The sequence below is a fragment of the Erithacus rubecula genome (genome assembly GCF_903797595.1).
Source record: "Erithacus rubecula genome assembly, chromosome: 6".
Lineage (NCBI taxonomy): Eukaryota > Metazoa > Chordata > Aves > Passeriformes > Muscicapidae > Erithacus > Erithacus rubecula.
Window position 1 is genome coordinate 29,400,512 of NC_136688.1, and position 14,739 is coordinate 29,415,250.

The following is a 14,739-nucleotide window of genomic DNA, read 5'->3' on the forward strand; positions in this document are numbered from 1 at the left end:
TGAGAGAGCACCTAATTATCCAAGCATAGGAAATTTCTGCATCTGTCAGAATTTTTTTTTCTGCAATGGTTGCTAGTTGGAATGTCAACATCTAGGGGGTATTAAGTTTAAATTTATACTTTGAAGGAAGATATATTTTACTATTGCCTCAAATGGCTCCAGGCTGATATTTTCCCAACATCTAACACATTGAAAAAGCTCCTGAATGTGCCCTAATGATTAGCTACTTTCTAGATTCTAATAAGATCTCAACCATTTATTTTAAACTAGTTTTCCTCAGCATACTTTTCATATCACAGCTGAATTTACTTTCTGGAGGCTGAAGTACAGGTAGAACATTTTTAGCAGGTGTTTGTTCAGTGCAGAAAAAGGTTCTTAGGAATAATCTGAATGTGAAGACCTGCTAAAATTATTCTGGAGTATACTAAAAGCTACTACTATTCTGGTAAGAAATACTGAAAATGATTACTATTTCACATATAAAATCTCCCTTATGATTTGATGAGTCCTCACAGCAACTTACACATAACAATAATGGAATACAAGACATGCTATCAAGGAATTAAAAGATTTTTCTAATATTAAAGATAATCCATGATGTCCCAGTTTAATGCTATACAGAAATTTGCCTCAGATGGCTTTTCCAGAAAGATGTTCTGTTCATCAAAGCACTCACAGAAAGTCTACTTGAACCCTTTTCTGACATAACAATGGTGAAATGACAACTAGTATTTTCTCTAATTCTCTTTGATCAACTGCCAAGCCAAAGAGAAAAGTCATATACTGAAACCATTGTGCATAAACTACAGCTATACCCTTTGGAATAAAGAAATATGAACAGGCATGTGAGCTTCCTTGAAGCTTAACAATCACAGGAAATGCTTCATCAGTTGCTTTTTTCAGCAGTTGCTTTTAATATGAACTTTAGAGTTTCCATTTTGATTTTTGATGCTTAGGAAAAAAGCCTGAGTCTCACTCGGATAAAAAGGTCCTACACACTGGAGACACTGGTAACACCTATAATTCTTACCATTCTTGAATTTACCTGCAAGATCAGACCTTAAGGCTTGACAGCTTACCTTCCTACTGTGGAACAGAGAACATTCCTAAAAAATAGATATCAGAATAACATTAGGTTCTGAAACATCAGATTCAGGAACAAATATACCCAACTTGAACCACATACATCTTACTAACATGATCATTCCCAAATTTTTAAAGCTCTGTGCCTCGCCTCCTTTCCAAACAATTATATCATACAGCACTGCCCTATAGTCACATTTACCTGAAAAAGTTATGAGATTTCTCTCAAAACACTCAAAATCCCCCTCAGTCTCCTGGTGTATTCCACATATCTCTTACTGGTTTCTATTTTCTTTATTTTGTTAAATTAATGCCCTAATAAATGTTTGCATGACGAGAAGGGTTTGAAATCTCTTGTAACAGAAGGTTAGGAGGGAAAGAAATTCCCTTTACAGACTTTTCAGTCTGCTTGATTACAGCAATCATTAAAAAGCCTACCACCAAGTACATTTTGCAAAAACTACAATTAGATTCAGCTAAATCTAGTAGCTATGGAGTTATACCACACTGATTTACTACATCTATCAAGGGAAAGGAACACCATTAGAGTAACTATCTAAGAAGGAATTCTTTCAGGACATCATATAAACAAGAGAAATCCTGAAGACTACAAAAATATTCTTTAAAACCTCCATTTTATATACTTTTCATTTTATAATACTCTCTCTCTTTTTTCTTTTTTTTTTAAGTCTTAAATCAGAGTATACCAGCAATGACAAAGTTTTAATCAGCAGGAGCTACACACATAGGAACACTTGTTGCAACTTTATCTCAGCATCCCTGGAGCTTTGTGTGTATTATCTACAGAAACACTTTGTCCCTGCACTCTCCTTTAAAGGTGTTTCACAACTTTTTTCCTCACTATGCTTAATTTTCAGCTCATTTCCTCAAGGAAGTTGATTTTAAGGAGCCATGATTTGCTGTAGGCTTGTTTAATGTCTTGCCTTGAGTATTCGCACAACTAATAAGAGAAATTAGGCTAAAAAAAGAGGAAAGGAGAAGTTGGTATTCCCTTTAATCTTATGGGGGTTTTTTCTCCTTTTTTTTCCTTTTTTTTTTTTTTTTTTTTCTGGAGACAACAAGCATTTGTCTCACCAGATCTGTACCTCCTTTAGGCACCTTGCTGCTTTCTCCCAGAGTTTTGGCATGGTGAAGTTTCTGACAGGGAATCCATAGTAAGCCTTTGCTTTCTCACCATCTACACTGCTATGTCACTACTCATACATCATATGAAAGAACTGTGTCAGTAGGAAACTACATAATATCTTTTTGAATACCTGGAAATCATCTTCTTCCAGAAATGTACTGCCACACACACTTTTCTAGGACAGGATTTGCAAGTACCAAGTAGAAGGATGGATGCCTGCCCAATCACTGCCATCTCTTGGGCACTCTGATTTGTCTTCCTAATCCCATGAGAACTGCAGCAGTGTAAAAGTGTGTTGGTTTGTAGAATTTCTAACTAGTATCATATTCCCTATTTCTTCAAGAATTATTGGATTAAGACTTCACAGACTTCACCTCAGGTCTTGCTATCACTTCCTTCCTAAGCAGCCCATCTCATGGCATCAAAAGCAGCTTGATATGAATGAAGAGAATTTCCTTTTTTTTAATGACAACATCATTTGTAGAGGTCCTAGAAGTCTTTCCCTTCTGAGTCAGACCTGCAAGAAACTTTACTGTAATTCACTTTAATTCCCAAAGAACATGTATTATTTTTCATCCATATAACTTTTCACAAATTTATTCTGAATAAACAGCTTACTTCCTAGATTTCAGCATGAATTTAAAACCCTTCCAGCATACACCTAAAAAAAAAAAAGCCAAACAAATAATCCCACCCCCCAACAAATCCAAATTATAACACCTGGGGAAAATAAACTGAACAAAAAACACAAACCCAAACAAAATCACACCATATAATTCAACACACACTTTAATTTCTACTTCCCACTTTTAGATCTCAAAAGTCACATACAATAGTCAGGAAAACCAACAAATTATACATGCATGAAAGATTTTTTTAAAGGAAAAATATTCCACATAAATTCCCTACAATATACAGGATATGAAGAAAACTAACAATTTCATAACCACATAGTAAGGACTAAAAACACACAAAAATTTGATAGTTCAAAGCCCAAGTGTATTGTGCTGCTTCACTTCCTTCACTTTACTACATAAGTGATATAATTTAATTTAAAAAGGAAAAAGTAGAAATATGTGTTTCTACAGTTGTAAGTACATAAGTAATTATTAATCTTTTTATTTCATGGGAATACTTACACAATCTGTATGTTGAATACATAATGAAATGTCATAATACATCTGGAACAATTAAAATTACTGTTCTAGGTAACTCATATATAAAGCTAAATTAATGTTGAGTCAGTTCTTGAAGGTCATGGTATATATCAAAAAACCATTTTACTGCTCAAAAATAGGTTTTGTTATACAAAGCTATTCCCTAACCATTTCAGTCAGACAGTAGAAGTCTTGTTGTTTATCTCATAGTATAAGGAACAAACAATACATTTTATTTCTTATACAACATCATTCACTCACATTGCAACAGTAGGATGGAGCCCTGTTTTGTAGGGTTTTGCAAAATGTACACAGAAGATTATTCTTAAGGGTTTATGCTAATTTTTTCCACTTGACAAGTTAGGCATAAAACAGACCTTAGTAAATTAGTTTGGAAACAAAACATCATATACAAATCTCTTACTTGCAAAATGAAGTTTTCTAAGATAACTGCCTAATTAAGTCTACTTTTCCCAAGCACTTCTTTATGCAATTACAGTTCTTTTTAATTTTAACTTATTTTTTCAATTGTTTTGTGATAAAATAAAATAACCAAAAGGCTATGCTTTTTTTTTTTTTTAACTAATCAGAAACATCCCATGGGAAAAAGGCTGCTACCTGCCCATATCTCTTATGGTTACTATCCTCCTGTTCTCCAAGGACACTTTTTTCAAGCATTCTGTTAAATTTTCAATAACTCTGTCATACACAACACTACAAATTAACATCATTTCAGTGTAAGAAGTGGAGAGTTGCATACTGCATCTACATATATGAACAGAATGTAAATGGTTTCTTTTACTTAATCCACACTTTGAAACACTATAAGTATCTAACAAGAACTAAAATTTGTTCTCATTTTTAGCTATCATGTCCTGTTGTTGCATAACAATCTAACAAACTGCAGACAACATAATCTGTACTTGCTTACCTACAAAAAAATCCAGGCAGCTATGGCTAAATCAATATTAAAGGTGGAATTTTTGTGTCTGTGTACCAGAACTTTTTATGCTAGACTCTCCAAAACACGGCCTGATGATCACATATTCTGTTACTGTCCAATTAACAAAGCCAGCAGACCAACTAAAGGTTATCCCAGAACTAAGCTGATCCTCATGAAATTCACAGTCATTATTTTTAAGGTAAATAACATGGAAGGTTTTCCTGCAGTCCTGGAAAAGAAGACAAATATAAACGTAGAAAAGTAAATGCAAACATGCTGCAATGGGTATGCTCTGTGCTGCTAAATATGAACCACAGACATGGAGCGTGGGTGAAGATGGAAGTCTTTCAACTGTATTTGGATAACTCCAAATCAAGAAACACTGAGTACACAAGGCTTCTTACCCCTGATATATAAAAACACATAAGCCTCCAAATTAATGAGCATTTCTTATGCAAGTAAGGTATTATTTCCCAACTATGTATGTATGTTTTAATCTCTTTCTTTAGATGCTTTTAGTTTCAGTGTTTCTACTTTTTCCCATCCAAAAGAAACAGTACTGTAGCAAGCAACTTAACAAGTAAGGACAAGAGTTTATTATATCAGAGAGATTTCAGCCACCTATTTTTGTTCCACACTCTACAATAAAAAAATGGGGGGGGGGGAAGCAAGGATTTTTTTCCCCTTTAAGTTTAAAAGGTAAAGCACAGTTAGACTACAAAAACTAAATGAGTTGATTTTACTGATCATGTTCACAAGACTAAAGCTCATCGACACAGCCATATAAAAAGTAAAAGCAAAAAACACTTTTATGAAGACACACAGCTACAAACAGCCAAGAGGGAGATCTAGTTTCTATGGAAAACTCAACATTACGACAGTCTTACAGTTGAGAAAGATGAAAATCAATGTTACTCAGAATCCAGAATGTTTTGATGGAAGCACAACATTTCTCTACCTAAGGCTCCAAGGAGAAGCTACCACCTTTAATCTATGTTTTGAAGATAAGTGCCCAATAAGGTGTAATTCTGGACAGAAGTCAGATCACAAACAAAAAACTAAGCAACTTCAATTTAGGTAATTAGGGCAATTTGACAATAACTCATAGCAAACCTACTGTCAGTCCTCCCCCTCCCACACATACCTCCTCTATAAGAAAGTTTCCCATGAATTCTAAAGCATGAACAGAAGCACCATCGTGAAGAGATCTTGCAATTAATGAAAAGTTAGAGGAAACTCATGAGAAGATACCTCAAAAATAGGAGAGAGGCATATGATTTTTTTAAGCTGGGAAACAGACAGCCTGTACATTTATAAAACAGTCTGACCAACATACAGTGACACCCCAAGTATTTTGTTTCCCACATTTCTCAAAGATAATTTTTACAAAACATTCATATCACTGAACTTCAGCTCTGCCCAGGCAACCTCCTTGGTTGCAGTTCTCAAGTAGATAAGGGTCTCACCATCTCAGAAGAAAGCTTGCTTCAAAGTGATACATTCAGACACAATGTCCAGGCTCACAGCCATTTCAACCAACCAAGGAGTCTCAGACACAAAGACACCTCTGTAATTTTTCACACTACTCGGTTAAGGGGACATCAAGGTCTGAGTTACACATTCAGAAACATTTGTCTGCTTTATTGTGTAGGCTTATAGCAACAGTTATCATTGAAAATGTTTCAATCTTTACACAGAGGAAGAAAGGAATAACAATGTATCTGAAGAAAAATATGCCTAAACCCCATACTCCCTTTATGAAAGGGAAAGGCTGTACCTCTTTTAAAGCAATGCTGAACACAGCTAAACTATCCTGAAAAAAAAGTTAGTCTGAGAGCTTTTTCCTAAACAAGGGGGAAACAGCACAAAATGAGGAGCAAAGATAGAAGATGGTGTTTATGTCTGGTGATGGCTTTCTCACAGACCTGCCTCAAGAGCAGACAAACTGAATGAAGAGATTAGCCCACCCAAAATCTGACAAATTTTTATCATGAATATTCTGAAAAAAACCAAACATGTAACAAAACCTCGAGTCTTGCCCAGCTACATTACATGCTTACCAGAGAGAAAACAAGAGAGGCAAATAAGAAGATAATGGGGATGGAGAGGAAAAAAACAAAATGGGAGCAACCAGAGAGAACCAGAGTCTGTTTTTTTCCATTGGGCTAGTGGAGACAGCAACATCATTCAGAACTCTCTGGATGGTTCCAGTCAAGGGTCTGCTTTAGTCCCTGACAAAACAAGAAAGGTCACAGGTTATATAACTTCTACCAGTGCCATCACCAGTGAAGGATGACCTAATATTGATTTAACTCTGGCCAGAGCACACAGTTTCTCCTCTTTTCCAGCCAACTTCAATATTACAAAATTCTGTACTTAGTACACCAGGTTCAGCAACCTGACACCCCTGGTAACTGATTAACAACTGTTCTATTAGAGATATCCCAAATATGAAAGGCTTGCAAGGGGCAACCAGAATAATTCTGTACTGGCATTTTACTAAGGAAAAAGAGATGCACAGCAGTGAATACAGAGCATGCATAGAATAAAACCTTTACTGTAAATGCAGAGATCTCTCCTATTTTCCATTTATCTACCCCATATTTCTTGTTTCTCTATGACTGTTTCCTTTTTAAAAGAAGATATCCAGAACACTTAAATGACAACGCTTTGGACATGTTAGTCCTGTTATTCCATCACAAAAATCTCCCAATCTAACAGCATCATAGCCCTTTTAAAATGTATTTTACCATAAAAGTTACCTCATATGTAACACAATACTGAAGCTAGTAGCTCATGTGCCTCCACTACATATCAAAGGTAGCAGAGGGAAAACCTAGGTTTGGAACCTAAGTGACCAGTATCTTTCCTCTGAACACTTAATTAAACCCTGGTGCTGAATGTAACACTTCTGCAGTTTCATTCTTCACAAATTAAAAAACCTCTTGAAATGATAAAAGACAGAGATTAGAATTCAATTTTCTATCCACAAACTAGTGGGGTTTCCTACATGCATAAGACATAACCCTCTATCTTGCAAGTTTCACAGTTTTGTAATCAGTCAGTTGTATATTTCCTCCTGTTTCAGTAAAAAAGCTTAACTTCACAACTTTCTACACAGAGACTCAAAAATAAGCGTGAGTGTCATCTTCAAGTCCATAGATGCTGTGTACACAAAGTATTTTTCCCAATTTCAGGAAGACAGTTTTTTCATGTTGAGAAAATGTCCTAATTATGGACTCTATTCTTATCATTGACTCTTGACTAAAAGACCTGCACAGTTTGGGCATAAGAGAAGTTAACAAGTAATTTTTGTAAAGAAAACCCCAAGATGCTACATTCTGCATAAATGTGCACTTGAACCTGGTTAAATTACTTTAGTAAACAATAACCAAAATCTCTATTTCCCTAATCCACTCTACCTGTCCTATTTTGCCACAAGGGAAAAAATATACATTTGTTTCTAGATGGAAACTAGCAATACATAAACAAACACAGAGGTCTACCAAGTAAAACTAAATACAATGACTTACTCAAAACAAAACAATGTAATGGAACTAAGCTTTATGACAAACATTACTCACTCTCAATATACTCTGGAGCCATGTGCATTCAGTCTCTACAATAGAAAAGAATAACAATGTGCCCAAAAAATTTTCATATGTCCTCATTTAAACATAAACACACAACTTTACTCCAAATTAATTCAACGGAGTTACTCCTTCCTAAATAAATTTAAATTTCATCTGAATATGACCATAACATGCAGTACTGATTGTTTTCTAAACTGTGTATACCATGTCTAACAGGAGCATAAATCTGTATGCCTGTGCTGATAAGACCACAAGTATATACTGCTAAGAAAACAAACATATGCCTATGATCTTAGTTAGAAATGCTAAAGGAGTAATATTAGGCTAATTATCTAATTTCTGATCACTAAGTTATTCTAAATGTTAAACAAATTAGTTCACATACCTAACCTTTTAATTTCTACACTTATTCTTCCATATAGCAGCAATTATTAGTTCAAGAACCAATTATTAGTTCATTTCTGTGAGAAAAATTCAGAAGAGGACATTTTTTAATTTGCTGCCTTTTCATAGCTGAAACAGCAGAAATAGCTAGGGTTTCCCAAATCCCCCCAAGTATAAATATCTTCTTCCCAGGTTAAAGAAGATGCTGGAGAGGAAAATATTAAGGCTGGCCAAATATATGCTATGATATTTGTATAACAACTTATTTACAAAAAGGGGTCTAGGAAAACTGTGAGAAACCAGGGTGCCCACCTTCAAAATTGCAAAATAACTATTTGCAAAATTTTTTAGCCTGGAATTCAAAACAATTACACTAAACAGTAGAAAATTAAAACTGATCTGTTTGGTTATGCCTCTTGGCTTTCCTCTAAAAACAAAACACTAAAATTAGACTAGAAGCTCTTTTCAATAAAATTACAAATTATGATACAAAGTTAAAAGAGGTTAACAATGATCAAACAGGATTTACAGTACAAAATAAGTGTATTCTGAAAGATTATCTGAACCTCTTGAGAGACTGAATGGTTATTTAAATTATTATAACACCATATGTGCCTGGTAGTGCATTCTGGGATCACTTACATGTGAAAATTATTACAACTCTCTGATCAAAAGAAAATAATAACCCAAGTTACACACCATGAAGTTGTACAAAATATGCAAAGAGCATTCTGTTAGCACTCCCTTCCCACTTTAAGTTTTACAATAATTGGTAGTGGCACGCATGTCCTATCCTGCAGGAACAAAGGGAACAAACCCCCACATGTGACTTTTGCATCTGGTCCAACGCGCTGTACCCATATTAAGGATCTGACTGGAATTTGAAAGCAACGTTAAGGATTTCCACTTGTACATTGCGTGCTTTTCTAGCGGTTTGTCGCCACAATCACCTTGCGGCCAAGCTTCCCAGGCAGGGAAGGAGGGGAAGGGCTCCAGCCTTGGCGCACGCCTGGCTCGGGCAGCGGGATCAGCACCCGGCAGGGAACAGCGCCGGGGCTCCGCGGCTGGGCCGCTCCGAACGCGCCGCTCGGCTCCAACACGCCAGCGCCAAGAAAGAACTTCATGCTGAACGCCAGGCCTCCTCTCCATCCGTGTCTCCTCTTTCACTCCGAGCATCCTCCTACTCCTAAGCCAGCTCACAACGCTGCTTTCCATGAACAGTCATGTCTTCCCAGGCTCCCGGTGAAATCTACTGAGCTTGACACCTAAAAATTTCGCCAAAACCTCTCGCCTTTCCTCGCACAGAAGCGGCGCTGCCGCCCGTACGCGCTGGAAGCCCCGGGGGCCGGGGCTCCGCTCCTGCGCCGAGCTCCGCGGGGCACCGGGACACCCGCCAAGAGCTCGGCAAAGGAACCCCCGGCCCGTCACACCCCTGCCGGCTCCGGGAGCCCCTCTGTGCAGCCACGGCAGGTCATGTGCCACGGGTTTATCAAAGGCTCATCCGTGCGCTATGAGCGGCAGCATCACAAATGCCCTCCTCCCCCTGCCAACAGAGAGCACACAGGCACAAGCATCCCCACCCACCCCCTCCCAAGTAAAGGCCGGGAGGGGGAAGGGAAGGAGCCATCCCAAAGGAGCTGCCGTGCGGAGCGTGCCGCGCCCGGGCAGCCCCGCGGCCGGGAGCTGAGGCCGCCTCCCGCCCGGGGAAGGCAGGCCCGGCACCTGCCGGCCCGCAGCCCGCGCCGGCCGCGGGCTCCCTTCTCCGGCGCCTTCGCACTCTCGGCTCCGCCGCGCTCGGAGGAAGCCCGGCCGCGTCCCGGTCCCCCGTGCCCTCCGGCATTCGCCCACCCGCGGGCTCCGTCCCCTTCGCGCGGGTTATCCCCGGGTCAGTCCCCGCGGCTGCGGCGCCCGCCCGCCTGCGGCAGCGCAGCCCGGCGCCGGCCGGCCCCGCTCACGCCGTCCGCCGGCGGCCGGAGCGCCGCCCCCCACGCCCCGACCCCGGCTCCGGGCTTCGGGCACCGCACGCACGGCGGAGGGGCGCTCCCTGCGCGGCGGCGGCGGCGCCGCCACGGCACAGACAGACAGACGGCCGGCGGGGCACCCCGCGGGGCGGCCTGAGGCGCGCACCGGCCCGCGGCCGCCCCCCGCGAGTCCCCGGCGCCGTGCCCGGCGCGGCCCGGTACCTGTGAGGACGCCGACGCGGATCTGGTGGTCGTGGTTCGTCAGGATCATCCCCTCCGACGCCATGTTCGCGGCGCAGCACCGCACTGCCGGGGGGGGCGGCGCGGGAGCGGCGCGGGCGCAGAGGGGGCGGGGCCGGGGGTGGCGGGGCGGGGCCTCTGGCGGGGCGGGGCCGCGCGGGGCGGGGCCAGGGTACGGCGGGGGGTGCGAGACTGGAGCGGTGCGCGCGGCGCAGGCAGCACCGATCGAGCGCCGAGCGGCCGAGCGCGGGATCCCCGCTTAAAGAGGACTGGCGGTTCAATTGCCGAGAGGAGCGGGAAAGGCGGAGAGCAAGGGATAATGATCCCTGCTCCTGGTTAGCCTGAAATCACAGAAACACAGGTTCAGTTAGGTTGGAAAAGACCGCTGCGATCGTCGAGTTCAACTCTGGCCAACCTTGTCAAGTACACCATGGCACTGAGAGCCACATCCAGTCTTTCCTTAAACACCTCCATGGAGGGTGACTCCACCACCTCCTTGGGCAGCTCATTCCAAAGTCTAATCTCCAGTTCTGTGACACATTTCTTCCTGACATCCAACCCGAGCTCCCCTGGTGCAGTTCAGACCCGTGTCCTCTTGTGCTGGCGCTGGCTGCCTGGCGAAGAGGCCGAGCCCACCTGGCTACAGGCTCCTTCAGCTGCTCCTGGACAGTGAGGGGATCACCTTGGCTTCTCCAGGATAGAAATACAGAAATACATTTCCTCCCCTCAATTTCCTGGGGCTCAGCAGGGTGTTTTTTCTATCTTCCCAGATCTCTCATCTGCGAGCCCTTCCCATTTTCTCTGAGACTAAAGCTGATGTTACACAGACAAAGCAACAGTTGTTTTGATAAAACAGCTTCCTGGCGTTTTTTTGTCTTGCTTATGTGACACTGGACACTCTCAGGAAGCAAATATTTTAACTCGTTTTCAATGAATATGTGTGCAAACGTCTTCCACATTTATTAGCACTCTCATCAGCTACAAATGATAACCCACTGCCAAAATTCAAGTTTCCTGACTTCAGCAGATCTTTATATTTTTTGGATATTCCTCTTGAATTTTCAATGCTGTCTTACTAATCGCAGACTCCATATTAGTCTCCTTTTGACTGCCTACTAACAAGCAATTATTGAAAGCATTTGCAATTTGCATATACATAAATGAACCACTTCAGTTTTCTCCTTAGCATATAATTTTCTTAGATGAACAACTAGTACCAAAAATAAAAAAAAAAAGAAAAAAAAAAAAGAAAAGAAAAGAAAAAAAAGAAAAGGGTTGAAGAAATATCCTCTGACTATGGGAAAGTCTCACTAGTAGCACTTTGATGGGGTGGTGCACCAGCACACGATATCAGTATTTTTGTATTGGCACAGCAGTTGCAGTGTGTGCAGCCATAGAGACTGAGAATCCAGGCTCCAGGGATTTCTGGTTATGCAATGGTATAATACAACATATGTGGGTGGGTGTAAGCCTGAACCCAAAACAGCATGGTTACTGAAGATATACTGCATCACTGGTGCTCATACTGCTGTTCCTTCACGGGTTCAGTCACTATGTGTTGAATATTCTGCTGTAGACAAGGCAAAAAGAATTTTTTTTTTTTTTTTTTTTTGTTGCAAACGTATCTGAAATTATCTAAAGTGCGAGCAAATAGCTTGACATTTTGTAGCTTCCTGCAGAGGATTCTCACACCCTAAAAACAGTATTGTTTATTCAGAGCATCTCAGTCTCCCTGTGTAGCCTGTTGATTTGTTGCTCTTGTGGATGGTAAGAAGGAGGGGCAAAATTCAGATTTCCCTAGCAGCATTTGGTTTATTACTTCCTGGCTTATAAGTGCCTACTAGAGGGATTTGTATGAGATTTTTTGCCGTTGTTGTTGTAGAAATGTAGTAGATGATTGTATTAAAGCAACAAAATAAGTTTACCAATTTTTAAATGACTGAGTAAAGAAGAAACTGAAATTGATTCTAGGGGTTTTGTTACTGTGATGTGAAAAGCTTTGTAAACTAGATGGTAGATCCATAATGTTTCAAGAGAAGGTTGCAAATGGGATCATGTCCTGCAGTCAAATTTGTGACAGAGTAAGAAAACAAGTGTGTGTGATGCAGAAAGCTTTTACTGCAGGGATATATTCTAGGTAATGCACTAGCAATCCACACTGGAGTTCATATTGACTATCCAGAGAAAAACGAGTTTTCCTCATCAAGTCAATATAAAGCTGATAGTCACATTTTGTTTTGGTCACGTCAGAGTTGAAGTATAACTCAAATCAGTAACCTCTCAGCAAATTTTTCTACATTATTTTGGCTGCCAGCAGGTAATTGTCAATAGATCTCTGTTAACTAAAGCATTGCTTTTTCATCAGGCTGGCTCTGCTTGTTTCATGTGGTCTGCTGGGAAACAGTGGCTTTCTCAGTTTATCATGAGCACTACTGAATTACATCTTTTAGTCATTTGGGGAAAACAGTTTAAGTGGACAGGAAGCTCCTGTACTAACTTCTGTAGTTACCTCTAGAAATCTTAAAATAAAGGAGTCTTCAGTATGATGACAAGACAATAGCAGTTCGTTCTCTTCATTACAGTGTGGGAAAGGATGATTTAAACTCTCATTGAAAGTTATCAGACACACTTCATATTTAGAATAAATATTTAGTATAATTTATGTTGGTTTCTTGTCTGTTGTATAGGTCTGATTCTTTTTAAAGTGACTCCTTAACTATAATTTCTCTATTCTGTTTTGTTTACAACTGGTCGGATGTTTGGATCAGCGGTGGGACATGGCTTTTCAACTCTGTGCCATTGATGCAGATCCTGCTGAAGACATGAAATAGCTGGTTTAATAAATCATTAATCAAATTTAAAACATTTTAATTTGTGCCACTGGTGCAAATCCAAGTAAGATCAAGAGACTAGCTGGCTCAGTGGTTAAGTAACAGGAAACAAAGTTGTACCTCCAACTTATTCATGTAAGTCTGTAAAGAAACAGGAAGCAAAGGCTGAGACCTAAAAATCAAAAAAAAATTTCCAATTCAGCCATTGTTTTAAATTCAGTCTGTAATAAGTTATTAGTTTCTGATATGCTTATATACTCTGTGTTGATTTATAAATTTTGAAAAAAAATTGTATAAACATTTTATGTGTAGCCACTGATCTAGAACAACATTCATCACTCTAAAGATGGTGCAAGAGGTGGTTACTCCAAATAATCCTTTTCCTTGGGCAAGCATCTCAGAAAAATACAAAACATTCACCATATTTTAGCTATATAAGATTAGAAAACCATCTAAATGTCTTAGTGAGCTATACCATAGTCCATACTTGCCAGCTGCCAGCATTGCCAGAGACTTCCAGAGAATCCTTTCTGGGTTTAGACTTTCAGTCACGATCAGGAACCCAACTTCAGTGGTTGTCCTAACTGTTAGTGGGCAGGAAAATGTGTTTTGCTTACAGTAAAACTTAATTACTCCTTGAATTGCACCAATATTTGCAAGGTCAAATCTGTCTATTAAGCAAATAACCTATGTCTGTGAGATTACAAGATAAGAGAAGCTGTTAACTCTTCCACTTGGTAACAAACTACGTCACAAGTTACCTGATTCCTGTTTGCAATATGGGCATTTGCAGCAATGACAGGCATGTGGAAAACTCCAAAGGAAAGGTGGCCTTGAGAGACATCCATGCATGCTGTCTCCTTCCCTGCCTCCTCCCACTCAGCTACCTACTGTGGTGCAAGTTTTGAAATGGCACCATATGCTCTAGGATACAACCTCACATATATTCTTAGAAACAGCAACATCTGGAAGAGTGAAATTTACTGAGCTTATATGGTGTGACACTGATGGCTATGGTAGTGACAACCATTTGAGTTACCTCCAATTCAAACCCATTGCAGCCTTTTTTTGTTTTATTCTCATACCTGGTCAGATCAAAAGAGCTCTTCTTGTCCCATCATCCTTCCCATGATAAAGGTTATGGCAGAACCCTGTATTCTCATTATTTAATGCACAAAGTAGGTCTATCCAGCTTCTCTTTTCTTTATCTGAGCTTTCAGATGTTAATATTTTGCTATTCAGTTGAAGAAATGTTTCTGTTACTATAAGCCTTTGGAAATGAACATTCTATAGATCTTTGTCCAGGACATGTTGCACCACTGTGTTATTTTGCATTATGCATACACACAAATTTTCATCCAGACTTTTCCAGACAGAATTCAAAAAGTCCTAGGCGGGGA

At 40.2% G+C, this 14,739-nt stretch overlaps 1 protein-coding gene across 17 annotated transcripts in view; it reads right to left on the reverse strand.

The window, feature by feature from the left end:
- Positions 1-10,623, reverse strand: part of GPHN (gephyrin) — a 272,258-nt gene extending 261,635 nt beyond the window's left edge. For 10 of the 17 annotated variants that reach the window (XM_079309643.1, XM_079309651.1, XM_079309648.1 and 7 more), the window contains exon 1: positions 10,491-10,622. In XM_079309643.1, coding sequence (XP_079165769.1) covers positions 10,491-10,554 — 64 coding nt within the window. In that variant the 5' untranslated portion in view covers positions 10,555-10,622. Of the gene's footprint in view, positions 1-10,490 lie in introns of all 17 variants that reach the window. The other 7 variants (XM_079309649.1, XM_079309645.1, XM_079309647.1 and 4 more) reach the window with 4 other exon arrangements.
- Positions 10,624-14,739: the final 4,116 nt, after the last annotated feature.